General features: G+C 44.3%; 3 protein-coding genes across 3 annotated transcripts; 2 read left to right on the top strand and 1 right to left on the bottom strand.

The window, feature by feature from the left end:
* Nucleotides 1-534: 534 nt before the first annotated feature.
* Nucleotides 535-7,376, top strand: fam241a (family with sequence similarity 241 member A). The gene is made up of 2 exons (XM_070842999.1): nucleotides 535-877; nucleotides 5,152-7,376. Exons 1-2 carry the CDS (start codon nucleotides 650-652, stop codon nucleotides 5,443-5,445), a joined length of 522 nt encoding a protein of 173 aa, XP_070699100.1. The 5' UTR covers nucleotides 535-649; the 3' UTR covers nucleotides 5,446-7,376.
* A 431-nt stretch (nucleotides 7,377-7,807) lies between these two features.
* Nucleotides 7,808-13,623, bottom strand: jkamp (jnk1/mapk8 associated membrane protein). The gene is made up of 7 exons (XM_070842282.1): nucleotides 13,550-13,623; nucleotides 13,063-13,139; nucleotides 11,867-12,021; nucleotides 10,911-11,117; nucleotides 10,519-10,700; nucleotides 10,333-10,409; nucleotides 7,808-9,704 (listed from the first exon to the last, which is right to left on the bottom strand). Exons 1-7 carry the CDS (start codon nucleotides 13,551-13,553, stop codon nucleotides 9,486-9,488), a joined length of 921 nt encoding a protein of 306 aa, XP_070698383.1. The 5' UTR covers nucleotides 13,554-13,623; the 3' UTR covers nucleotides 7,808-9,485.
* A 3,645-nt stretch (nucleotides 13,624-17,268) lies between these two features.
* Nucleotides 17,269-18,936, top strand: LOC139212410 (G-protein coupled receptor 135). The gene is given in 3 exon segments (XM_070842954.1): nucleotides 17,269-17,295; nucleotides 17,298-17,440; nucleotides 17,586-18,936. Coding segments are annotated over 3 exon segments (1,521 nt in total).
* The last annotated feature ends 9,042 nt before the right edge of the window (nucleotides 18,937-27,978 follow it).

Genomic DNA, 27,978 nt, shown 5'->3' with positions numbered 1-27,978 from the left:
GGAGCTGCTAAATAACAGCACTAAAAGTAAACTAAAGTTCCCGCCAGCTGTGCAGCAGATCCCCCCATTTCTAATCCACTGACATAAGTGCTCAAGGAGCTCGACAGCACTTATACAGACATTAGGCTTGTAGAATATAAGATACATAATAAAGCCAGTCCAAAGTAAACATGGATGCAGGAAATAGCTCCTTGATAGTATTTAAGTGAAGGTGTAGTAGCAGAACTTGTACAAGTGTGATTATGATTATTAACACAGGATCGAATACCATGATCTTAAAGTTTAGTTGAGATTCTGTATTGATCACATTTTTGGAGTTAACATCTAAACTATGATCTTCGCAAACATGTCAAATGAACAAAACTAGTGAAGACATATTCCTCATATTCTCTCCTCCACATCTCTCTATCTATAGATCTACAGATCTATAGATCTATAGATCTGTAGATCTATAGATCTATAGATCTGTAGATCTATATCTATAGATGTGTGTGAGGGTGCAGAGAAGTGGACACGTGCACCCTGTAATCCCTGTCCTGGCCAGGAGGTGGCGCGTGCCTCAAACTGCTGGCGCTGCGGCTTTGAGCTCTCGCGAATTTATCGTGAACGCGCGGCGCGAGGAGGAGGAGGGAGGAGGAGGGGGCGGGCTATGGGAGTGGACGATCAATCGGTTCACTCGCGTGGTGTGGTACCTGAAAGTTACTGTCCCAGGACTACGTGGAAAATGTCTGCCGTGACGCCGCCTGTGAACGACCAGGTTGTTTTCCGCCGGCCTGAGCTCGAGGAGCCGCCGCCAGGCAGCCAGAGAAGATGGCACACTCCTCAACCGGTCCACGGCGCGAGGCAGACCGCCGCAGCACCGCACCAGCGACACCGGGTAGGGGGAAGTACACCGACGAGCTAGCCGGGACCTTTTATGAGAGTCCGTGCTAACCTTAACCGTGAAACGGGACACTCGTCGAGCGAGACCCGCGAGTGCTTCCACTGTGTCGGCGCTCCGCTCCCGTGGGAGCTGGTGGAGGAGCTCCTCACTGCCTGGAGCTCACTTCTAACAGTTCACTGTTAGCTGGTGTCCTATTAGCACCCGCGTGTGAGCCAAACTTCATTCCGAAATACAGGTTTCTTTTTCAAAGCCACGCGACGCACAGCGGGTAGAACATGACTAAGTAACATTAGGAAGTCACAGTAACTGTTCAAATCGGTGTGTGTGCGTGCTAGTTTGCGTGTGCGCGTGCGTGTGTGTGAGAGAGAGCTCCATAGATAAATGACCGGTGACGTGTTAATAACCACAGTCAATAGCGGCCTGGCGTGATGCCTCCAGTAGAATAACAGCAGCTTAAAGAGCAGCTGTGTGTTCTAAACCTTCTCTGTAGCACAGCACAGCACAGCACAGCAACTTCAAACTGGACTTCTACAGCATGTTCCTCTCACAGGGGAGAACGTCATGTGATCTGTATCAGGAGCTCACTGATCATTTGACAGTCAACAAAGGAGGGGGGGGGGTATTAAATGACAATGGGACTTTCAGATTTTGCTGCTTGTGTTAGGAGTCAGCATTACTTTTTCATATTATTTTGAGAGGGGCTTTACAAGTACCTGATAAAGCCATTGTAAGCATTCTGGATGTGATCAGGTTTTGAAGTGCCACGAGCTCTCACCCTGGATTTGAGAGAGCCAGATATGTTCGCCGGAGTACTGCATGTATACATCTCAAACCCAGTCATTCAAATTGCTGCCAAAGCTGCTGCTGTTCTAGCAGAATGTTGATCATGTCTGACTCAACATGTGATGGTCTAATAAAAAGAGATCAGAATAACAGGAGGACTTTCCAATACACATCACTTTTTCTTGAGACCAGAGCTGATCGTGGGTGTTCGAATCCAGTGTAGTATTGCACATTATGATAAACAGACCCAGGATTTGTGCTAATACAATGTAAGTGGAAGCTGGACTCGATCGTCTATGATATAATCTGCCCCCCAACCTGTAGGGACCCCAGGTCGGGTCTCAGATCATACAGCGCGGGTAGACACGTGAATAGTTAACACGACTATCATCTCATTTTAAAAAGCATATTTTCCTTAGCTTCTGTCGGCACCTTGTAGCACACCCAGTGGGAGCAGCAGGGTGATACTGAGCACTGGGATAAAACCAGGTCTGTGTGAAGATGTGGGCACAAACAGTCTCTGATTTTTACTCATTTCATCCAGCTGATCTTCCCGTGACTTTAGCCAGAAGCAGCTTCGTCAGCTCAGCTCTTATCCCGGTGCTCCCGGGGAGATCACCCTGCCCACTGTGGCGCTTGGTCTTGCTAGATGGAAGATGTCATCGGCAGCAATCATCTCAACGTCCACTTTAATCCAAACATTCAACAACACTCAAATGTGTGAGGCTGTCATTAGTAATGTGTGTCAGCAAATAAAGGCCAAAAAATGGGCTGGTAATAAATGAGAAAGTTTGGAAAGTTTTTTTTCTTTATTTCTATTATTTTCTACATTGCAGATCAATATTGAAGACATCAAAACTATGAAGGAACACATATAGAATTATTTAGTAAAAACAAACCAGAATATGTTTTCTATTGGAGATTCTTCAAAGTAGCCACCTTTTGCTTCTATGCCAGCTTTGCTCACTGTGAACATTCTCTCAGTCAGCTTCATGAAGTAGTCCCCTGGGATGGTTTTCACTTTCACATGTGACCTGTAAGAGTTAATTTCTGGAAGTTCTTGCCTTCTTAATGTGTGTGAGAGCATCAGTTGTGTTGTGCAGAGGTAGAGTTGGTCCACAGTTGTATACAGTTGAACAGCCCTATTCCACTGCTGTTCTAAACCACATTATGGCAAGAACCAGTGGACCAAGACAAACAGCAGTCCATCATTACTTTAAAACTATCATCCTCTCATGAGGACCCCCAGGAAAGGAAGACCAAGGGTTAGATAGTTAATTAGTTACCAGGCTCAGAAACCACAAATGAACAGCACCTCAGTTTTGCTGGTGACAGTTATTCAAAGTTCTAGGCACACGTGGTTACCACAGCATTCTGCAGCTACATGCCATCCCATCCCATCTGGTTTGTGCTTAGTGGGACCACCGTTTGTTTTTCAGACACCCCTCCAGGCTGTGTGAGGGCTGTTTGACCACAGACACCAGATGACCTCACCTCCACAGTCACCCGGCCTAAACCTAGTTGAGATGGTTTGGGATGAGTTGGACTGCAGAGTGAAGGAAAAGCAGCCAACAAGTGCTCAGCACCTCATGAAGCTGACAGAGAGTGAGCAAAGCTGTCCTCAAAGGAAAGCTAAAATATCAAACATATTGTGGTTTGTCTACTACATAATTCCACGTGTTCCTTCGTAGTTTGGAATTCTTCAATATTAACTTGCAATGTAGCAAATAATAGTAAAGTATATCACAGAATCGAAAAAAAAAACAGCCCAAAAGGACTAGTGCAAATGGAAATGCTAGTGATGTCAGCGTTAACAAAGTTAATCCTCAGGGTCCTCAGACAGGAAACAGTAACGTTACTAAGGTGAAGCAGCCGACCAAAGACAAGTTTCACGCTAACTGACTTTGTGGCTCAAAACTGAAAGACATAAAATGCCAATTTTCATCCATGTATCCATGGGTTTCAGATCTGTATCAGGACAGTCATCGCTGGTGAAAGGCTAAAGTGAAGAGACAAGTTTTTAACTTTGAAAATCATTTAGTGAGCTGGCTTCCCTGAAATCTGTTGGTAGGGTGTTCTACACTTTAGGTGTGATTGACAAAGGCTGCACTCCAATAAAGCAGGAGCAGGAGATGATCCATGATCATCTCCTGCTCCTCCCAATAATAAGCTTCAGTGTATGACTTGTTATTTCTCCACTGTCTGTCGGATCTGCTTTGCAAATCTGGATGGAACCTGTGGATTTATTGTGTGTTTGTTTCCCTGCTTGTGGTGATTTTATGGCATGTGAGCTGTTGAGATAGTGAACAGGTGGGATGGATTAGAGCGACTGCTACAGACACGATGGGGTGTGTCTCAGAGTGCTCCGTAGTTAGAAGAGGAAGTACACCATTATACAGTGGATGGGATTACAGGCTGCCATGACTCTACTAATTCAGTTACATTATGCACAGAAGGGACTGTGGTACAGTATCAGAGGAAGGTAGATGGCGTTTGGTGTCATGAAAATAAAAGAATAAACTTGACTAGTCGTCTGTAGATGGGTCTTATCAAAATGTTTTGCCCCTTAAATACAGGGTGTGTCATCGAAATAAGAGCTGGAGCAGACTGAATTCAGAAAAGCTTACCAGTACATCATCCAAATGCTGGCGGTCCTGGTTCAAAGCTGTTAATTGGATAAGATATGAATGAAATGTGGCTCGATCATCCAGAGGGGATGTTTCACTCTGAGTTACAGAAACACTGGGTCCACTGGCAGTTCTATAGTAGTGTTCCAGAGAAGAGGTTCTTCACTCACATCAAGTCACTCACCAAATTAATATTTCCTAATCAATGTTTGGCCCCGATCCAGATTCAAGTCCTTTTTAAGTTAGTCCTGAGATGAACGCTAATGAGTGTCAGATGATAAGGCCTTTCAGCACCCATTATATATTTTTTTTCACTTTGACCTTTGAACGACGTACACTCCAACTAAATAAACGTCTCTCTTTTATTTTATTTACAACAAATCATTTAAGAGGATACCATATTAATATTCAAGTTATTAAGTTAATTCCACGTTCCTTCCATTTAAGTGTTCAGTGTCCCACAGATTACTGGTTATAGTCGGAGGCCCTTTACAACCATGTGTAATACACCTGAGAGTCCTCCAGGTGAGACTAGTGTCACGTGTCTCAAGACAATAATGAACCTTACACACAGCGGGCACACGTCCCGTTAAAGTGCCTGTGAACTTGTTTGTTTGTGGTCCACTGTTGCTGCTCCTACGAGGAGCAAATCTACTGAACACCTGAGTAACATAAAAACACATTTCCACATGAGAATGGTATGAAAAACAAGGGGTCTCTAAGGGCCTTACTAGGTTAATAAAGCCAAGCTGAGCCTGAATAAATGATGAGGAGCGTGAACAGCAGAGGAGCTTCTCTGACCCTGTCATTATGTGCTCATGTGTACGTGTACCCTGTCTTGACCTTTTGTCTCTGCAGGTTGATGGCAGCCGGACCCGACCTCGACCTCCTAGTGACCCCAGCACAGGATGGCCCCATGTTGAAGACCCCACCACCAGAGAGCAGCTAGACGACTGTGAGCGGATGGGGACCCTGTTTGGGATGCTCAACAAGTGTCTGAGGGGGATGGGCTTCAGCCAGATGTACTTTGGGGACAAGATAGTGGAGCCGGTAGTGATTGTTTTCTTCTGGCTGCTGCTGTGGTTCCTGGGTATCCAGGCCCTGGGATTGGTGGGAACTCTGTGCATCATCATCATCTATATCCAGAAGTAATTAGAGCTGAGGATCAGAGCGGAGCCTGCTGTTTTCTTTGATTTGTGCTTACACATGCAGGACTGCTGGTAATGGATGTTTTGGTTGGAATGTGCAGTGGATCTGAAGTGATGTTGGTTTAGCAGGAAATGACAACAACAGACAACATCGATGGTTTGAAGCTTTTTCAGAGGACATGGAAGCCGGGACCATTCTTCACCATTGTCTGGACTGGAGCATGTCTTGCCTCAGTAGTGACAAGACATTGTGGGAAGTGGTTTGTTTTATTTGAGTCAGAGGTGTCAGAGTGAAACTTAGGAGGCCCAGCAGTCAGGAAACAGAAGTGCACACATCTGTGCAGAGTGTGTGACTTAAAAACATGCTCATACACAGTATTTTCATGTGGTGGGCAAGTGCAGCAGGTATCAGTCTGAATGGCAAGCTGACACACGGCGCATGTTATGTGCTTGTGAAACCACGGTAGATACTATGAATGCACAGTATATAGGTGGCTGATAAATGTGAAGATGTAATCGTTACGGTCCCAATAATGGAATTTCAGGCGGAAACCTGGTTCTGAATGGGTTCTGATCAGCTCTAAATAAGCAAGCGATCCTGCCTCTCTCACTGTCTCTCCTCTGCTCTCTGTGCTTGGCTGATTAACCTCCCTCTATCACATGAAATGCATCAATATCAGCTATTCTTATCAGCCATCTGGAATGGGTGCAGGAGGGAGCCCTCTTCATTTCATGGGAACGGACAGTTATGCGAAGTTTGCAATCAATGAACTGTCATTCATTGATTATAAGTTGGGGGATTGAGGGTTTTGGTTGTGTTTAATATTCTTAAAGTTGGTCACACAGCTGTCTATCAGACTGTTTTAGTCAAATGCACTTAACTCAGAAAGCCTTTTTTTAATCATCATATCTGATTGTCATCATACTCTGGTTTATTTCTCCTCCGAAAGCCTTCTCAGCCTTAGACATTGTTGGTCTGTAAATAAGGAGCATGTCCACAATCACAGACGCATAAATCCAAAGCTTAACGTGCACACTGCAAACCCAATCACCCGCAGTGTTTTGGTAGCTGTTTGCATTCACTGGCAACATTTAGTTCCAGTGCAGGAAGTTGTGAGACCCCAGATGAAGGTTCAAGAAAACGTCACATTAACAGTGTTGTCTCAAGCTTCCTGTTTCCAGTCTGGTCCCAAGACGGTGGCTGTGGATGAATATTGACAGAACTGCATACATTCCCAAACATAGCAAACCTGTAAAACCGTAATTTGCTCCAGTAGCTCACAGTGTGGATACTGCAGAGGAAACAAGTAACAAATGCTAACAGTCGACATGTCGCTGATGTGGTCAGAATGAACGTATGTTCACCAGTACACAGCAGAATGTTCTCCCCACAACTGTTCAATCTAAAGTGAAATAGTTTCTAACGAGTCTGGAGTCACTGATGGGACAGATGGCTGATTGGGCCGGTTGAAGGAAAGTAAATCAAACAACAAAAAAAGAAGAAAAAAAAAAGGTCCACAGCAACCTGACACACAGATGAATACCTAAGAGTGTGGGAGCGTTTAAAGGTTTCCCCCTTGAACTGTTCTGGTGGTCTCACACATTTTGTTCTTCAGTTACTGCACGTTCTGCTGACAGGTGATTTTAATGTGTAACCAGGTTCACTGACCACACACTGTTGAAGAAGAACAGAACTGTAGTCGTCACACTGATTCTAAAGTTTACTACTGAATATAAAGATTTCCAGGGGAAATAACGTCACTGATGGTGACGTACAGGATGTTCACCACTGTAGCCATGCTGCACTTCTTATTTAAGAAACTGTAATCAATCATTTTTAACATAAGTTATTGTTTCTAAGGCATTTGCACTGAGTTGTATGCATACTTACAAAAGAAATATTGAAATGTATGCATTGTAATATCTATTATTAAAGTGAGCATTCCTAAAACTGGTCTTTGGCTCTCACTGTTGGACAGCTGTGTCTACAGAAGCTGATGAATGTGATGGGGGGAGAGGACGATATCTGAATCCTGAACCTTGCTGATAAATTCCTCTTCCTACAGACGCATGCCTGTCAATGAAACTACAAAGCAGCCTAGTAATGAACTATCTTGAGCATTACCTTTCAAACACAGTCTGAGGTGGCCTGTAGTTTCCACTCTGTGTAGGTCACATAACCAAAATGTATTCAAAAGCATGTTGTATAATCATATGACATAAATAATGAACACACTTCAGCCCATTTCTGTCAGACTGCTGAAAATACTCTCGGTCCAAGTGTTTAGAAATGAAGTGGAAGGATAAATAAGGCAGGAGGTGGGACAATAAGAAAACATGAAATGAAATGAAAATCAGCTCAAACCCAGAGTTAAAGAGTTTAATAAACGTCCTGCAGTGTGCTTTAAAGGAGAGAGAAGGTGAAGCCCACGCTGCAGCAAATGTTTTCAAGGCAGCTCTATCTGAAAGAGGCCACACACCTCCAGTGTGTTTTCTGGCACAGACTGCTGAAAAGTTACATGATATCAGTTTTTACACAAGCATGCAATGTTCCAAGGAGCAGGATTGCTGAGTTGCCAAGTTCATTTTGCTGAATGCAACCCCCCCACCCCCACCCCGGAGGACACACTGATGGAACAGACGTCAGGCTTTCACCTGGGAACAGGCTCCTGGTGTGGTTGCATGGAGCTGGATTAGATCAGCACGTCTCCTGTCCACAGCGAGGAGTAACCCCCCCCCCACATCCAGGAGACCACACTGTGAGTGTGACAGCAGGTGTTTCAGAAACTCATTTAGGTTTGAGCAGCACAGATTCAACAGATCCAGAGCACACAGAGGTTCCACAGGTAGCCACAGATACCACTCTCTGCTGGGAACCATCAGTTTGTATGCACATATTACTGAACATGAAGACACCCATATTTACAGGCATACTGTATATTTACAACAACATACATGGTACGATCAACTCAACAGCCATTTACAATTAAAAAAAAAAAAAAACAGACACAACATTGTGATCCCCTGCTACAGAGCTGAGGGCACTTCCAGAATCCTGCAAGACTCTTCCAACCATCAAGAGCTGGTTTCATCTCTTTGCTTGTTTTACACAACACAGGAGCAAACTGAGGAGACACATCCATACGTGTTATCAGATTCAAATAGAGAGAAAAGTTACTTTATATACACAAAAAAAGATCATGATGAACTTCTACATTTTGTTTCGTAACCATCTGGCAGTCGCGTGTTATTTCTGGTCTCAGTCGCACCTTTTTAAATGCTTAAGAATATTCAAAAAGGACAGAAAATGTTTCCACTCGCCCTCACCTGGCTGGATGTGGCTGATCGCTTGTCAGGTTACGATACCAAAGAATGTCTGGTTGCTGCTGGGGGCGTTTGCAAACTCCGTTCTGCTTCCCTGTAAAGTGACTCGATTTAGTCATTTGGACCGTTATCGACCTGAAGGAGTCATTTAAAGACATCACTGGGACTCTGTGTGGGACCTCGTCTCTGGCGTCTAGCAGTATTTATACAGCAGAGGACAATGAATTAAAAATTAATCTACTGACACGGCACAGGAACAAGACTTTTACAGTACATTTTACAGTTATGTGAGCAGGTCTCAGCTTGGACTGTGCAAACCAAGAGTGAAGAGCTAAGTGTTCTTGAAGCCACGGTCCCATGGGGAGATGTGCAAGTTAAACTGTTTAAATATGTGGGCATTCAGCCGTGAGGAGTGATGCAGGAACAAATCACACTCCATTCTCTTCCTTAAGAAAAGAGGCCCTGGGAGTAGCTTCACTCGTCGTCAGACCTGAACACCTTCTGGAGCTGATCCTCATCTTTAAGTTGTTTGGTAGTGTTAAAGAACATGTCCATTCGTGCTGAGCACCTCGTGATGTCATCATGTCTGGTCCTTATTAACTGGCTGAGCACGTTAAGCACACTGAAACTGAACGCTATTAAACCCCACTGATGGCTCGCTGCAAGCTGAAAACGTGACTGCGGTGTTGCGTCCAGTTGTAATCAGTGTGGCAGGGGAGCTCAGTGTCCGTTCCCCCCCTCGGACAGGATGCGGCTGGGCTCCGTGAACTTGGCTGTGGCAATGTAGAAGAGGGCGGGGCCGGGCACGAGGGCTAGCAGTGGCAGGTCCTGCTCCAGCTTGTCCAGCCGCGAGATGGAGATGATGCCGTAGGCGTGGAGCAGCCAGTGGCTGAACAGGACGACCAGACGCTTCTTTTTAGCGACCAGGTTCTTGAAAGACTGTGGTGGAGGAGAAGGGAGCACACAGAGAGAGGAAACAGGTCCGGATTAATAACAGCGGGGGATCAGCCTCCAGCACACGTAGTGATTCTGAGATGCCTGTTAACGCTCGACCGGTAGCCTGTAACACCAGTGATGCAAAACTATCTAACCGGCAATTATATCAAGACAAACACCTCCAGGGGAAGAAATCACTTCGACCAAGTTAACTCTGCGTCTTCCTCCTGTTCAAGTTTCCTCAGAGCTACTGAAACAAACTAAAGCATTCCTCTGAAGCAGCCACCAGAGCTGGATCACTCCTGGGTTCTAACTTTGGAGTCTGGAGCAGAAGACCACACCACTTCCAGACTTTTCCACGTCAGTGTTTCCTAAAGCTAAAACTCCATTACTTTTCAGTTTCAGTCTCAAAATGCAGTTATTACTTCAGAGCCCATCTTGAATCTGAACTTTGTTTTTAAATGCGATAAAAATTAAATCAATAAAGAATCATGACTCAGTCTAATATTATTCCTCTGGTGGAACACTCCTTGATGATTTTCATGGTGAAAATTACTTCCTCATAATGACAGGTGCCGTATTTCTTGGACCTGCTACATGTTGCACACACACACACACACAGTGTTCTTACCTGGATCTCAGAGGCAGACATGTAAACAGCCAGTGTGACCAGAGACAGGACTAATATGATGTAGGGGAAGGCATAATCTGAAACACACAGGCGGATCATCGTTATTCAAAATATGCAATTATGCGGTCAGTCACACTGAAACTCCTCATGGAACCAGGAGGCCTCCAGCTCCTCCTCGACACTCACAGAGCAGCCCTCCTCCCACGGCCTGCAGCACAGTGAGGATGGGGAAGAAGTACAGAGCGGCGTAGATGCTCTTGAAGCGATCGGACTTGCCCAGACCGCATGCAATCTTCTTCACCAAGAGAGGACGCAGCAGCATCATCAGAACCAAGCAGAACGCATAGAAGATTAAAACGATGGTGTAGCTGAGGAAGGGAAGAAGAAAAGAGGGTTCAGGCAAAGACATGAGTGCCAATAGACACAAACTGGAGAGAACATGGACTCTAATATCAGACCATATGAGCATATATGACGAAGACAGTGACAACGTAGACTTTCTGTGTCTTTGTGAACAGTAATACCTTTTTAGTGTTTTGGTTTGATTTTATTGTAATGACACGGTTATGAGCACTCACAGTGGGTAGACAGCCTCCTGGGTGCAGTGTAATGTGTTCACGTAGTCTGGACTGGGGTTGTACAGCATGGTGTACCAGTCTGACAGCATCTGGACTCGACAGGACCGGATGCTGAGCACTCCCACCGGCTCCGTGACCAGCAAGGTGACTACAGCCGATACGCTGCACTCCAACATGGCTGTGATGTGCTGCAGCAGAGCACTGGAGCTGTGGGGGGGGGCGCACACACACACACACACATAACTGAATTCCTTTACTGCAGACGTCCCATTCTAACACACATTTAAGTGACCACAGAGCAACGCGTCTCCAACAGAAAGAGACAAAGCCATGAGTTAGGGTTGGACTAAGTGTCATCTTCTTACATTCAGAGCTTCTATTTAGAGGTTTTCCAATGAAGCTTCATCACAGAAGTTATTTGCTGGTGACAGTTAGTCATTTATTCAAAGTTCTAGGCACACGTGGTTACCACAGCATTCTGCAGCTACATGCCATCCCATCTGGTTTGTGCTTAGTGGGACCACCGTTTGTTTTTCAGACACCCCTCCAGGCTGTGTGAGGGCTGTTTGACCACAGACACCAGATGACCTCACCTCCAGGGCAAATTGGCTTCTTACCACATCATGGCACTACTGACCATATTCTACACTATAACCTAACTACAACCTAATGAACCATCACCTGCACAAAAAAATTAAAGAGTACATTTTCTGAGTGTTTTATCAATTTTTTGATTCTATTTGTTGAAAGGCATCATATTATAAAATATAATAAAAATAATCTATGACATAGTTAAGTCAATGCAAGTCAGTAATAAATGTGGAGCGAAAACGAGCTAATTCATCTCTTCTGTCAAGGGAGAGGTGTCCTCCAACTCTATTGAACTATGTCTTACATCAACCAGCCCCCCCCCCTGTCAGATTCAGAGCGAGTGTGTGATCCTCTCTGTGGCCCACCTCTTCTTTCCAGAGTACCACTCGATGAAGAACCAGTGCAGCACCAGCGGTAACATGGCCATGAAGCCCAGATAGAGCCAGTCGTAGAGCTCGGGGGACTCGGCGCAGCGCTCGCACACCTTCTGCAGGTTGGAACGCTCTCCACGAGGACAAACCTGGCAGGACGGACAGACAGACAGACGGCCAGCTGAGATTAGACAGAGCCCACAAAAACCTTTGTCCTCATTCTCTTGTAAGCTCTAATGAGCTCTTAGTAGTGGGTCATCTCTCCGTTATGTGGGTTTTTTTTAGTAGTTTTTAAAATGCATCTTGTTGCTCATTCTAGTTTTTCTACATACACTACTCACAAAAAGTTAGGGATATTCGACTTTCAGGTGAAATATATGGAAAATGTAAAAAATGAATGCTACAGTGATATTATATCATGAAAGTAGGGCATTTAAGTATCAGCATGCAATGGTAGTTTCTTCATCTTAAACAATTTATTGAAAGAAAATCTAACAACAGTGGAGGGTAAACGAGGGTAAACGTAAAATTGGGATGTGGCCAAAGGACGTCCACTCCTCTCCTTTCTGTGACTCTTCCAGTCTCTGTATCTCTGTTACAACCTCCTGATGACACTCTGTGACCCTCTAAGCTCAGTGAACACCTCCGTCTGAGGACTTCCTGTTTGAAGCCTCCAGTGTTGAGGTGCTGCTGATCAATAGTTAGGTGTCGTCTTGGTCTCATGATGTCAGAATGTGAACAGCATGATGAGGAGGACTGTTTAAATACCAATTCTAACTGAAGCAGGAAATGTATTGGTGGTGGTTCATCCTGAAATTTCACCTGAAAGCCGAATATCCCTAACTTTTTGTGAGTAGTGTATATGGCACTCTATAAAATGTTTTAAAGTAAGGCACCATCCATCGGTGGCACTTCTGCCAGTCTGGGAATGTGACAGGCCTGAAGCCAAGTGTACCCAGCCCATCTATTTAGCGGCTCCACTAGGTCTTCTTCTTGTCCCCATTACTATTTTCTTTCTAATGTGTTTAGCCGGACTATAAATGTGTCCTGTACACTGCTGAAGCTCTGATCTCTCCCTTATGGGAACCACAGGTTTAATCTATACGATGCATTCCAGTGGGAGAAGGAGGATTCATAAGATGTTCCTTTCCATCATCTTTCTACCAGATGGTCAGATGGTCAGCACTCACACCACAGTCTCCCTCCACCGATCCGTTCACCCTCCTGCCGCAGTACAGGCCTGGACACGTTGAGCTCATGGCCACAGCTGTGAAGACACACAAGCACCTTTACAATGTGACTGTTCAGGTCAGCGGCAGGTTTCTGATCACTAACGTTTAAGTAGATATGACTTGTGTGCGGTATTTTCCATGTCCTCCATCTTTTCCATGCTGTGTTTGAAAGCACTTAGACTGTGGCTTTATGTTGACCCGGAGGGGGGGGTGCAGAACAACAAGATAGCCCGAGACTATTTAAGCTTTTTTATTTAATACATTTCCGTTTAAACACAAGCTGGGTATTTGGCCTGGTATAACCAGTGCTTCGGGATGTTAGCTAGCTAGCTAGCTAGATGTTAGCTAGCCGGTACAACCTCACCATTATGTCCGCTGCGACTGTATCTCAAAAAAATGACTGTCATGAGATGATAAGTGCAAATGAAACATAAGAGCTTCTTACCCATGGTGGCCCAAAGAATGATCAAAACAAGGTTTTCTCGCCTTGATGGTACCGTATTTATATTTGTACCCAAACCGGATGCGGACGAAAATGAGGTAGCACAAGCCGGAAGTTAACGACTTCATTGAAATAACAATAACGTGACGTCCATGGTTACATCATATGTGTGTGTGTGTGTGTGTTTGTAATCTAGCAGTCTTCACAAAATTATGGATATAACATATTAAAGTAGGGTGATTATTTGTTTTTAAGGAACTTACGCATTATCCAACACAGAGCAGCGTTATATTTGGCAGAAAGTTCATTCAAATGTTTGAAGAAATCCCATAAAATGTGTGGACAGAGCCTGGATCCTTCCACGTTCCTGTGTGCAGTGTGTGCTAACTCTGCACCCGACGTTGCTTTCTCTGTTGTAGAGATTCGAGGGAATGATAAACATGACTTTTATGTGAACCATTCTATTTCAAACTGAGTTCAGCTGACAGGAGCCACAGGAAGTAGTAGTAGGAAGTTGGGAAACATAGTTGGTGGTGTATCAGCGTGCACTGCTGTCTATCACAGTATATACCACCACATAGTGCCTGAGCCATTGCTTACTGTGCTAATTCCATCAGTAAGTTTGCAGATGAGACTCATCTTATTGATAACAAAGAACACTGGAACACTGTACACATGAAGCACAATGAATACAGGTGACTGAAATAAACTGTTGGTATAACATCCATCCTTTAGTCTTTCTTTCAGATGACACTCCTGAACTAAAGAAAGCAGAAAATGGAGGCCGCAGGGTAAAAGGAAGAAGCTGGCCTATTTCTGTTATTGCACAGAGCCATGTTAACATCGTCACAGCCTACGTGTCTGCTCTAAAGCCCAAGATGATAATGCATTCAGGTTAAGGGCTTCTTATTGATCAGTCTGTGTGATCGATCAATATGGAACCATACCAGTGCCCTAAAATCCATATGAAAGCAGCAGATTACTGTTGCTGTTCTTTTCACGGTCTGATAGTGAGAGAGAGAGAGAGTTTGTGCAGAATCCCACCTGGGATTAGTGAGCTGGCGCTCCGTTGTTATTTAGGCTATGGGTTTGCAGGCTTATAGCTGCTAAAATGACAGAATTCAAAGAAATTAAAACTAATTCCACTTTGTGTGCGTGTGTGTGTGTGTGTGTGAGACGTATGACAAAGTTAGTCACAAATTTTGAATCCAAGTCTTTTTTAGTCTTTTCTTATGTTTAAAAGTGTGTGACTACTACCAAAATAAACAGTGGTCAGAATCAGAATCAGAATTCCTTTAATAATCCCCAGGGGGAAATTGCTTTTTGTTACACACAGCTCCAAAAGAATAAGAATAAGAATACACTTCAAACACAAAGTAAAATATAAATATATAAAAGTATGAATAAAAAAAGATGTATTAAAGATTATTATTACAAGTTATTACACAGAGGTAAATTACTGCACCAGTTGAGTCCAGAGTCTTATAATAATAATAATAATAATAACAACGTGTAACTTCAGAGTGAGGAGATGTGTTATATAATACTAATACTACTACTACTACTACTACTACCAACAATAATATATAACAACATGTACACTCAGAATGAGGAGCTGTATTATATAAATTATAATAATAATAATGATGATAATAATAATAATAATAATAACATAATATATACAACAACATGTACACACAGAGTGAGGATGTCACAATGAGTGATGATGAATGATTGAATGAAATTGAATATAAAATGAGTTTTTGCAGATAATGTGCAACTTTAGCTCATTTCTGATTAAAATGGCTCCTTTCATTTCACAAATACAGAATTTTGTATTTTCAAACATGAAAATGTGTTCAACTGAATTTGATTTTGTCATAATTAGCATTTTCAGTTTGATTAAAGAGGCTGAACTAGTTCTGATAATGGCACACCTCAGAATGAAGCTGAATAAAAAGACAGACAGTTTACTCTGCTCCTCCTCAGACCGCAGCAGCTGCTCACCAGCTGGGGGGATTTTTTGCAGCACATCTTATCTTGTCTGGTCAACTAGAATCAGAAATCCCAATTTAAAGCTCTGACTGCAGCAGCACTGAAGGCTCTGCTGTGACTTTGCTCTGGAACAATCACCAGTCAGGACAAATCGTGACGCAAATTTCACCAGAATCTTTTTCAGACACCTTCTTGTGTCATTTTCATTGTCTGTTGTTATTTTTACAGGAACACAGATGTAAAAAAAAAAAAAAAAAAAAAAAAGTCCATCAGCAGTTACCATGGCAACTGTATAAAACGTCATAAGATGCTGTGATCACGTTCGTGTGGAAGGTGTGGTTTCAGGGGGGTGGGGGGGTTTAGATGGAGAGAGAGAGGGAGAGAGAGAGCGATGGAGAGAGAGATGAGCCCCGGTCACACCTGGGATCAGCGGTCCGCTCTCTGGCCCTGCTCCGCCGCTGCTCTTCACGGGGACACACCGCTACTTCTCCCGTGTGTTTCCTGGTAGGAGGGAACAGGAGCTGTCTGCCCGACCCTCTTTTCTTTTCTCCTTTTCTCCGCCAGTGGACTTGTGCCTCCTCTCCTCTCCTCTCCTCACCGAGGATTCACAGGCCACGCTCTGGAACTCCGTTACCGACGTCGCCGCCTGGACCGCGGCTCTCCCGCTCTTCCCGCCCCGCGGGGCTCTCGAGGAGAACACGGCTAAGCCATGACGAGGGGCAGAGCCTGTCTGCGGGGGGGTCGGCCTGCTGTGGACACACTGTGACCAAATGACCAAAGTTTACGGTAACACGAGGGACGGAGGAACAGAAGGAACATGCTTCACTACCGAATAACGGAGAGGCCAGAGCAGCACGTCCACGGGACCGTGGCCGGTAAACACACGGGACCGTGGAAGGAGCCCACGGAGGTGACTGTGTGACTGCGTGTTGCTCTCAGAAGGGGCCTGTAGCGGCAGCAGCTCCACCTGCACTAGCCAGCTAGCTCTGTGAACCTGGAGTACTGTGGGAACACACTGTAATACAGCCACTGCACTGCCAGGGTGTTCCGCCTGGACCACAGCATGGCCACCCGTAGTTTAATACTCCAAATGAATGAGCAAAGACAAAGTGTGCCATCAGTGTCGATCAGTGGAAGTGTACCTGTGAATGTCTTTAGAAATATATTTAGACCAGGAGAAGCCATCAGAAACAGACCTGTGACGGACAACATGTAGTATGTGGTAACTTCTAGGTAAGGCTCCGTTCTGAAGCTGAGGATCTGGGACAGTGTTTCTGATCCTGTGGATCAGTCGGGACATCAGTCAGTGACCTCTTAATGCTGAGAGCTGGGCATCAATAGAGGGAAGTCACTGGGGAGTTCTGTAGTGAAGGCAGTGGCTTTACAGTAATGCATAAGTGACATCACATCTAATCTGTCACAGAGCAGCTGACGGTGGTGTGAAACACTGGTATCTGTCACATGTGTAGAAAAAGGCCCAGGCATTATACTGTACTATACACTTAACTTTGCTACTGTTAACTAAAAACCTATATATTGCACAATGACAGTCAAGTCAAACCAGCCTGATAAGTCAGTGTTTGCCCATGAACTGGGATTTGACTGCCCCTTGTCTTGTCCTTTCTTTCTCTGATGGATGTGGAGATACTGAAATAGGAAGCTACAGATGGATGAGGAGAAGTCACCAGCAGCTACGTTTGAATCCAGGAAGACCGACTGTAATCTGAATGGATGTGTGTGAGACAGGGAATGAATTTTGTTGTGTTGTTTTTGTGCTCCGTCAATGGATTCGCCCGTTAGCACGGCCCTGCGGGGCAGCAGCGGGGGCAACTACACAGCTGACACCTTGGGTTCAGGCTTCACCGGCCAGCTGGGCACCGCCTCGCCTGTTGTGCCAAGGTAGGTCACTTTGTCCATCCAGCCTTCCACCTTTCCTCTCTGCTCTGACATCATGAATGTGGCTTCAGATTGTGCATGATATCCTGTGAGAACAGTCCTGACGATGCTTTTTTTTTTAAGAATGATTTCTCCATCTTTTCCTCAGGGTTGTTTCCATAGTGACCAGCCTAGTGGCCACCCCCACAGAGGCCACATTGGGAACCACAGGAAGTCTATCGGCGTTCAGAGTCCAAAGGGGGGGCGAGCTTAGCCAGATCAATCAGGCGTCGACCCCGTCAGTGCTGAGTGCTGCTGACAGTAACTCTGTCCTGCAGGGCATCGTGGTGGCAGCTCAGGCCCTGGTACTCCTCTCCATCTTCCTCCTCTCCAGCCTCGGTAACTCGGCGGTCGTCGTCGTCATCATCAAACACAGACAGCTTCGAACGGTGACCAACGCTTTCATCATGTCACTGTCGCTGTCGGACTTCCTCACGGCTGTTCTGTGTCTGCCCTTTTCCTTCGTCATGCTCTTCAGTAAGGACGGCGTCTGGATGTTTGGGGATCGTTTCTGCGTGGCCAATGGCTTTTTCAACACTTGCTTCGGTATCATCTCCACCCTGACCATGACTTTGATTTCCTTTGACAGGTACTATGCCATAGTCAGACAGCCACAGGCCAAAATAGGGCGCCAGAACGCGACTCAGTTGCTGATAGGCGTGTGGTTAACTGCAGTCGTTTTCTCTCTGCCATGGTATCTGTTATTCCGAACACCTACAGAAATCCATAAGCAAGGTTTTTACCACTGTATGTATGTGTTCCACTCTGGGACGTCACGTATGGGGACAGCTTATAGCATCTGCCTCATCGTTGTCTGTTATTTACTGCCCTTCTCCCTCATGTGCTTTTGTCATTATAACATCTGTAAGACAGTTCGACTGTCTGAAATCCGGGTCAGGCCGGTGACGACATACGCATACTTACTGCGATTTTACAGTGAAATGCGAACGGCCACCACAGTTCTCATCATGATCGTGTTCATCATTTTTTGTTGGGGGCCATATTGTTTAATGGGGTTGGTTACAGCGATGGGGGACTACAAGTTCAACCCTGCGATGGACACGGTAGCCATCTGGCTAGCCTGGGCAAACGGAGCCATCAACCCTCTGATCTACGCCCTGAGGAACCCCAATATTTCTATGTTACTGGGGCGGAGCAGAGAGGAGGGCTATCGGACAAGAAATATTGCTGCATACCTCTCCAGCCAAACCCAGAGCCGCGAGATTCGGCTTAACCAAGCAGAGAGAATAAGGGACCGCTATGTGAGTCGTGTGCGGGTGAATAATAACAGCCGTCTGTCAAGCTCAAGTCCTGGAAAGGGAGTAGGGGGAGGAGAGATGGCAATGTGGGCCTGTAAAAACCCTGCTGTGTTCTTCTGCAGGGACGCCCAGCCCGACACCGCAACACTGCCCAACTCTGTCAGCGCTCCGAAGATGAGGACAGCCGACACTAGCTTGTGACATTCTGGAAAAAGTCTTTAATCAGTTATTGATGTTTTCATCTTCTCTGGACTCGCCTTTATGGTTCACCAGTTTGTGACACTTTTTGAAATGATATTTATGTCCCTTCACATTCAGATCTTGTTGTTCCACGTATCGATAGGATCGTTTGAGTTGTTCATATGCGGCGATTACGTTGCAGAACTTTTTGCAATTTGAGGGAAGACGAGAGTTACCTGATTTAAGTAGCTGTTGTACAATAGCTAATGATTGAAATACCATTAAGTCCTCTCAAGAATCCATGGGACCTCCTAAAGCCCCCCCCCACCCCGGAATCTCCTTGGTGATCAAGCATGGAAGATGCAAAAGCTCTCTATAGTAAACCACGACAAGTGTTTGCTTGTGCTGCAAAGGTCTACATGTCAGACATTATTTCATATGTAAGTGCAGCGTGGAAACATGGACCACTGATAAAGGATCTAGTATGTCCTTAATCCAGACCTTCCATGCTTGAAACATAGTCTGTACTGTACATGTCATTTTCAGACTGTCCTCACCAGAGAGATTACATCATCAGCTGTTGGTTTAAATGATTTAAAACGACAACCTTAAAGTCACACTGTACTAACTCTGCTGTCCTGTGAATTCTGACTATACTGTCCTCCTGTAGAAGCAAGGGCAAAGCCAGATGGAACCTCTGATGGCCTGGTCACTCCACAAAGGGCCACAGTGGCTAACTATTTAGTTAGTCTGTCTGCGAAACCACAAAAGGCAAAACAGCACTGACACACTGGCCACCAGGGAACACGCAAACACCACCCAGATCTAACCGCTCTGCAGACCACTTGTTTCAGCCAGCTTGCTTTTAGAGGTAATACCATTTCTCCAAGAGATGTATTGCCTCGTTACCATCTGCAAACCAAGCGTCTTGTGTGAAATGGTGGATGGTGCAACGCAGCTACAAAGCTGTGTCAGCTTCCTACGTGATGTTGTGGACCGTTGATTTGGTCAGTGGTACAGATATGTGAGTCGAAGTTCACCAAAGATTCGTGTGGGTGAATCACAGATACGTTGCGTGGATACTTTGCCACGATGACCAGATACACCGATCACGGCAATTCCGTTCAAATGTATTGACTTTGCAGGGTGGTGTTTATGGGGATGGTAAACTTTAGATGACCAGGTGGTTCACACCCAGGCTCTGTGACCAGCCGTCAGCGTTGGCTCATGGCTGACCATGACTACAGTCTGATTTTCCTAACCTTAACCAGTCAAGTTACTTCAACTGAACCAAACCTTAACCTCAGATGTTGTAGGTTAATCAATCTGTCCATTTTATCTAAAAAGTGCCAATTCATAACAAAGGTGCTCTCAAGACACTTTTCTATAGAGCAGATCATGATTCTACTCTTTCATTTACAGAGATCCAATGATTTGAGATCTTTGAGGGGAAAACTCCCCTGTAACGGGTGGAAACGTCGGACTGAACCTGGCTTAGAGGTCAGAGGTCATCTGCCTCCCCAGCTGGGGTGAGAGAGAGCCAGACATCAGAACCTGTGCATATGAATAGTTGTTGTCATAGGGGTTGTTCTGGAGGGCACAGCACTGTTCACTGGAGTTGTTTTGTAGACTTAAGTTATAGCATCAACCTTCAAATGCACATTAGTTGGCTCATTGCAAAGTGAGTGTCTCTCTACATACAGCATGATGTTACACTGCTGCTTGTCATAGTCTTCCACTTGGTCTAAGGTGAAATGTGAACTCAAGTTACCTGCTGGTTCGAACTGTTTTGTGCAGTTCACCAGCTACATGTAAGAGCTGTGTTAATGAAGGTTAATGGCTCAGCACTCACGTCTGCAGCAGAGCTATCAGTCGTACTGCCGTCACTGTAGGCTTTCACCAGGAAACAGCTGTGCACGGCATTAAGGTGAAGTGACGAGCTGACAAGGGACACCAAATGTAAAAAATCATTTGGCCCAGTGATTCAGTATAGTCACTTCAGCTCAGTATAGGTCAGCTCAGTATAGTTCAGCTCAGTATAGGTCAGCTCAGTATAGGTCAGCTCAGTATAGGTCAGCTCAGTATAGGTCAGCTCAGTATAGTTCAGCTCAGTATAGTTCAGCTCAGTATAGGTCAGCCCAGTATAGGTCAGCTCAGTATAGGTCAGCTTGAGTTTTAATGATTGTTTTGTTCACATATTGAACACATGGTATTCTTTTACTAAAACCTGAACACATCATTTAAAAGGTGGAGAGAGCTTCAGATTCTAAATCAGCGTAATGTCTGATACAGAGTTGGAATCAGAGTTGAAAGACACGTCAATGAGCCAGCACCATGTGCACACCCACACCCACACCCACACCCACAGCTGCAGCTCTGACACGTCTGAATAAAATGTTGTTATTCCGTTGCCATAAATACATCACTGTCACTGAGCATCTAGCCACAGATATTAACTACAGCCCTCACCTGAATGGCATTTCTTTGTCTACCAAGCTTTATTGTTGTAATCATGCCGTGTGATCCACCAGCCTGTCACATCAACCAGACTCTGGAAATGAGCCACAGGTGCTGCAGCGTAGAGGATTCAGGTGCCAAGCAGGAGGAAAAGAAATGTTTTGTCCTGCCTATATGTGGAAATGCATTTTCATCTCAACTATTTTGTCAACAATAAAGAGGTTACATTTTATAATTTCAAATTTCACTTTGTCTGCTCACTTTTTCATTAGTGTTCTTCATGTAGTCATTATCCATCTTTCACAGAGAATAAACACGATTCCCTAAATAACTTCCTGATATGTCCTTGGTCTCTGATAAAAAGAATGACATTTTCCACTAATACCAGGAAATAGAGACAGTTTTCAGTTGTTACTAGGCCCTTTCTCGGCAGGTATTTTGAAATGCTAAATCAGGAAGAGCATTGTTGGAATTAATAAAAAATCAGTGATGGCTGAATTCCATTTAGGTGAGCCAGTTCCAGGGCTTTGGTTTTGTGCATGCCCACTCATTGACATGTCTTACTGGGACACTTCATCGTTAATGCTTTTCCTGCTCAGACAAGTAAACATGTCTGCTGTGAAAAGGGTCTGTTGCTTGCATAACCTAGACGGTGTTTTTGTCAGCTCAGTTCATGTGAAATGTGTCTGCAGGCAAGAACACAATTTTATAATACATACATGCTCTAAAAAAAATTAAGGGAACTCTTAATCATCACAGTATAACACCAAGTCAGTTAAACTGAAGGGATATCAATCTGTCCAGTTAGGAAATAGAAGCGATTGTGAATCAGTTTCACCTGTTTTGGTGCAAATGAAAGAGACAACAGGTGCTCTGGAGAGGAAACAGCAAGACAACCCCCAAAAAGGGAATGGTTCACAGGTGGTGGCCTCAGACTCTCTCCGTGTCCTTCCTGGCTGATTCTTCTCTAGTCTTGTGTTTTGCTAGAGTCCTTGTCACTACTGGTAGCATGAGGTGGTACCTGCAGCCCATTCAGGTTGCACAGGTAGTCCAGCTCCTCCAGGATGGCACATCCATATGTGCTGTCGCAAGGTTTGCCGTGTCTCCAGCACAGTCTCCAGAGCACGGAGGAGATACCAGGAGACGGGCTGTCACACGAGGAGAGCCGGACAGGGCCGTAGAGGGGCATCAACCCAGCAACAGGACTGGTATCTGCTCCTTTGTGCGAGGAGGAACAGGAGGAGCACTGCCAGAGTCCTACAGAATGACCCCCAGTGGGCTCCTGGTGTGCATGTTTCTGATCAAACTGTCAGAAACAGACTCCATGATGGTGGCATGAGGGTCAGTCATGGTCTGGGGAGGCATATCCTTGGAGGGTCACACAGACCTGCATGTGTTAGCCAGCGGTACCCTGGCTGCTGTTAGGTACCGGGATGAAATCCTCAGAGCCACTGTCAGACCTTATGCTGGCGCAGTGGGCCCTGGTTCCTCCTTTGAAATCTAATTATTAAAATTATTAAATTAAATTATTTTCCTAATAATTAGTACCAAATGATATAGTTATTTTCAGGAAACTAGGGCATTGGACATGTGAATAAAAGATCCATAAAGATAAACAGTTACAAAAAAGGTTGTGAAGGATGTTGTTGCAGTTTACAGTTCATGTGTGGGGCACTGCATACTGGATATATGAGGGAATAGGATTCCATAGATAAATAATAACTATTTCAAGCAAATATAATAACTGATGTGCAGTTTTAGACGATGACTAAGAAAGGAACAGAGCGACAGCGCCTCGTTTAGCCCGTCCTGCTTCATGAAAGCTGTTTTATCAGGTCACATCCTGCACTGAATCCTAAAGGTCACCTGTCTTTGAAGATCATACCCTACAGATCTGACAGAGGATGGAAAGGTACAGCACTCTGTTTTATTGGTATGTAACACAGTCGGCTGTATTGTATAGTTGAGGGCAATACTCATCAATAATAATACATTAATAATAATAATCATACATTAGAAGTGAGATGATTTTGATCCTTTGAAAGTTACCCGAAAATTCTAATTCAAGATTTGGCTCATTCTAATTCCTGCCCACTCTGATTTAAGAGCAGGCAGTAGCATCCCCCTAACAAGGAGAATGCATTTTGATCATTTCGCTCATCGCCCACTGGCGAGAACACTGCATCACAAGCTCGGAGCACAGTTGTCAGATAGATCTGATGGAGAGAAAAGTGAAATATTTTCCTCTGAAGTTAGAATATGAGCAAAAAGTAGCAGACATAGACACTAGAAAACACACACAGCCAATCAGTTAAGACTGTTCATCCAGTCTCTTTCAAAATAGTTGTTTTTTTAATGGTCTGACAGTTGAAAAGTCACAGATCTTCAAAGTTTGATTGCCCTTTCTAAAACCACAACCAGCTGCCACATTCACCATCAGTGACTTTCCTAAAATGTATGTGTAATTTGGCCCATCCTATATAAAGCATTCACTATCACTAACAATATATTCTGAATGAAAGTTCCAACCTTAAGGGAATATATTTCATGTTGGTTCTCTGGTTCCGGTGGATCCTGGTCCTGGTTCTGCTGATGTGGTTCTCTGGTTCCTATGGATCCTGGTCCTGGTCCTGCTGATGTGGTTCTCCATCAGCCAATGGATGTGCGTCTGTCCTAGGCTACAGCCTGTCCGTCCTTGGGAGCTGGATCTCTCCTTCACTGTGGTGCTCCCGGAGGTTTCTCTTTTCCCACTGGGTTTTTTGAGTTTTTCCTTCCCGAAGAAGGAGGGTCATAAAGGGCAGGTGATGCCTCGGACTGATCCACCGGACTGATCCGTTGGCCTCATCGACTGCTGGACTCTTTATTAGATTGTTTGTTCTCTTACGCTTCTTGTTTATTTCAGTGAACTTTGTAAAGCACTGTGAGACAACTCTGTTGTGATATTGGGCTATACAAAATAAATTGAATTGAATTGAATGTTTTACGATAACAGCAACACGCTGTGCAGATGCTGGTTCAGAGTGCTGGCTCCTCTGTTATTTCAGTTGAACCACTGGTCGCAACAATAAGAGGCTAATAGAAATGTTACTATTGGTGCAGCACAGCTAGAATACAGTGTAACATCACTGTACTGTGGGCTGTAATGAAGATTGTGGTCTTCAGGGGGAGCTATCAGGCATTTAGTCGTGTTCAACTAGAAGAGTAGCAGAGCTGTTTGATATTACTGCTCATTCTGATACCACATGTTTGACTGTTATGCTCATCTGGCAGCAGCTGCAGTTGATAAATGTTAGGTTAGAATTTAATTTTGTCATGTCAGAATTCTGTCACAGTTCCAGCCCATCAGCCCTGGACAGTAACGTATCTGCATGGGTGTGGATGGTTTGAAACAAACTGCTTATGTGACATGTTCAGAGATAATGGGTTTATCCCAGCTAAGCTGACATCATCCATTAGGCTGCTGCTTAACACTGGAGACAACATTAAAACACTCGTCATTGCTCTGCACAAGTCAAGTGTGTGTTGGAATGTCACCTGGCTTCATATCACACGCATGCATGCAAGTACACACTCACACACGCACACACACACACACACACCGCATAGAGGTATTCATAGCACTCTGATGATGTGTAATGAGGATGAGACACTGAGATAGAATTCCCTCTATCACTAAAGTGAGAGACCCTATCTCTGAGCTGTGCCCAGACCTCAGGTGAGGAGTTCTCAGGTCAGGACTACCAACATGACCGGACCGTGGACGATGGACATTAATTATCAATTGGTGTAATTTCTAGTAAGTCAGTCATCAGGTGTTTTTAAAACTGATGGTATATGTTTGAATCATTGTAGTACAGTTGACAAGGTGCGTATCATAAGTAACTGCTGTCAAGGATGTTGGTCACGTTTGAACCACACATGCTAGTCGAATAGAAATCATTCATTGGCAGAAGAGAAAACAGCCATAGTTTCTCCCTGCTGGAGTCTGGAGGATGGAGATGAGGATCATTAGGCAGAATTCTCTCTCTTTGTTTGACTTCTTGCTGTTGGCTCTTGGCTGTTGGCCTCCACCCACCCTTATGTTTGGGTTTGGTTTTTTTTTTCTACACCTTACAACCTTCCATTCAATCATGAATCATAGACACACTACAGTGTTACATGTCATCACTACAGAGATTTCCCTTAGTGGGTTAGTGTTTTTTTTCCTGTTTTAGTTGCCTTAGAATAAATCATGTATGGTCTCACCCTTGTGTGACCCCCCCCCATGAGCTGTCACACTAAGTCAAAACTAAATGTAGATTGCAGTCAAAGTATTCTTTTACAGCACGCTTCAAAATCGTTCTCATTCCATGTTCTGTGTGTGTATAAATGTGGAACTGTTTGTCTTGGTGTTTACTCTGCACCCACTCTGCTGTTACCTTTGCCCTCAGAATAAATCTCTGTTCAAGTTCAAGATCATATCAGTTACAGTGAAGCAGTCATTGGCAATGCAATTCTAAGAAGCTATGTAAGTGAAAGAAAACCTAGTTAGAGTCTCAGAAATAAAATAGGACCGTATTTAACCTTTTATCGGGCAAGGAACCATATTTGGTAACTTTAGGGGGAGTTCAAAATGCCCCCTTGCCTCACCATGAGGCAGTAGAACTATGAGATTTCTCCAAGCCAATCAGTGACAATCAGGCTACATGACAGACTGGCAAGAAACCATATTTGGTAACTTCACTGACCTTGATTTTCACCATAACATTGAATTTTTTTTGAAAAACTCACAAAAGTAAAAAAAAGTCTTGTAATGACCACCAGTAATGGTCTAGGGTTGAAATGTAGAATTTCTAAGTATTTCAATGAGTGCCCTATAGAGGGTTAATAGAATATGAAATAAAATAGAAACAAAAATCTATTACTGTGATAGCCAGGTGAGTGATAGTGAAATGTATAAACAGTAATATAGACAGGTTGTGCAGTACAGTGGTGCTGGACAATGATCAATCAATCAATCAATCAATCTTTATTTATAGAGCACCAATTCACAACAGCGTTATCTCAAGACTCTTTCCATAAAGAGCAGGTCTAGACCAAACTCTTTAATTAGAGAGACCCAACGATTCAGGAATTCAACATTAAGGATTCAAGAATCCCCACATGAGCAGCATCAGATATTATATTAGGAAACAGTGGAGGAAGAACTCCCCTTTAACAGGAAGAAACCTGGAACAGAAGCAGACAAAGTCTGTCACAAACAGACAGTCTCCATGGGGACTAGGCTGCTGAGACTGCTGTTCATGCCCCGTGTGACACCAAGACTTAACAGTGACTTATTTTAACTGACTTATTTGAAGTGATGTCAAACACAAGTTACATTATGCATGTGATATAATCTATGTCTCACATCGTATTTAGTTCAACCCAAACCATAGTGTTTTCCTAAACCTAACCCAGTAGTTCTGGTTCCTTAATCTATCCAAACTGCAAACAGAGCACAACATTAAACTACATACGCAACAAGACCAAAATACAAAGGCACAGACGAGATGTATCATAAAGGTGAAGCAAGGCTTCTCCCCCTCCACGTAGACGTAGTGTATGGTATTGTAGCGTACCAGTGGAAATCTATTATTGTATTAGAAATTACATTTTTAAATGACAAATGACATTTTATTTCATATCAATTATATTTATATTACAACACAATTACACGAGGGTGTGCAGGCCAGTGTATAGTCATGAACAAAACAGCACTTGTGGATGAAACATTTTTTTGATGAAGCAGAGGTGCAGTGTGTCTCAGAAGCTCTACTCTGCTCTGCTGAAATATGCACCCGCTCTGGGAGCAGATGTCCACGTCAGGCTGATAACCCAGACAGGAAGTCAGACACAGGAACGGAACACGGTGTGTGAGTGTGCGTGTCGTTGATTCGATCCTACTTTGAGTTTCAGCAAAAAAAAAAATGTAACAAAATACTGGAGCATCATTATTATTCTTTAAACAGACAAAATGAAGTTTCTGAAACAATGTCCGTCACTTAATGCAGTTTGCTCCGTTGTCATGGAGACACCAGAGGTAGCTGTAAATAGGGATTGACGGTGACCAAAATCTAATAAGATGAAAGATCAAAACTGGACTTGACTGTTTGACTGAACTGACTGTTGTAATCAGTTGCAGTGTGTTGATTAGAGAGCATGATCATATCATCATGTTATGAGAGGAGGTCGCTGACGTACAGTCATAATGCTACAGAGGGGGAAACTGGTTCTGTACACTAGTACATGTGACACTGTTTTTACTCTCCTGATCTGCATCTGATTGCAAACCTCCTCATTCTGACACATGACTAGCAGATATTACCACAGAGATTGTCAGCCCCCCCCCCCAACACACACACACACACACACACACACACACACACACAGTGCTGTGGGTGAGGTCTGGGTGTGACTGCCTCCAGCAGGAATGCAGTCGTGTGTGTTTTGGACTCTCTACATACTGTACACTCTCACCCAGGCTGATCTGTCAGTTTCTCTGTACTTTTCGCCTGACAGACAAAGAAACAGCAGAGACACTGACTGACTCTCCTAAACACATCAGAATGGAGAAAGGGAAACGAG

This window comes from Pempheris klunzingeri, chromosome 13 (genome assembly GCF_042242105.1).
Source record: "Pempheris klunzingeri isolate RE-2024b chromosome 13, fPemKlu1.hap1, whole genome shotgun sequence".
NCBI classification, from domain to species: Eukaryota; Metazoa; Chordata; class Actinopteri; order Acropomatiformes; family Pempheridae; genus Pempheris; species Pempheris klunzingeri.
This window is presented reverse-complemented; position numbering and strand designations above follow the sequence as displayed.

Excerpts from the sequence above, each read along its gene's own strand:
- fam241a (XM_070842999.1), top strand. The coding sequence starts at position 650 with ATGGGAGTGGACGATCAATCGGTTCACTCGCGTGGTGTGGTACCTGAA. Across the intron at positions 878-5,151 it reads CACCGCACCAGCGACACCGG|GTTGATGGCAGCCGGACCCG; the intron begins GTAGGGGGAAGT and ends TTGTCTCTGCAG.
- jkamp (XM_070842282.1), bottom strand. Across the intron at positions 11,118-11,866 it reads TGGTACTCTGGAAAGAAGAG|CTCCAGTGCTCTGCTGCAGC; the intron begins GTGGGCCACAGA and ends CCCCCCCCACAG. Across the intron at positions 9,705-10,332 it reads TGTCTGCCTCTGAGATCCAG|TCTTTCAAGAACCTGGTCGC; the intron begins GTAAGAACACTG and ends CCTCCACCACAG.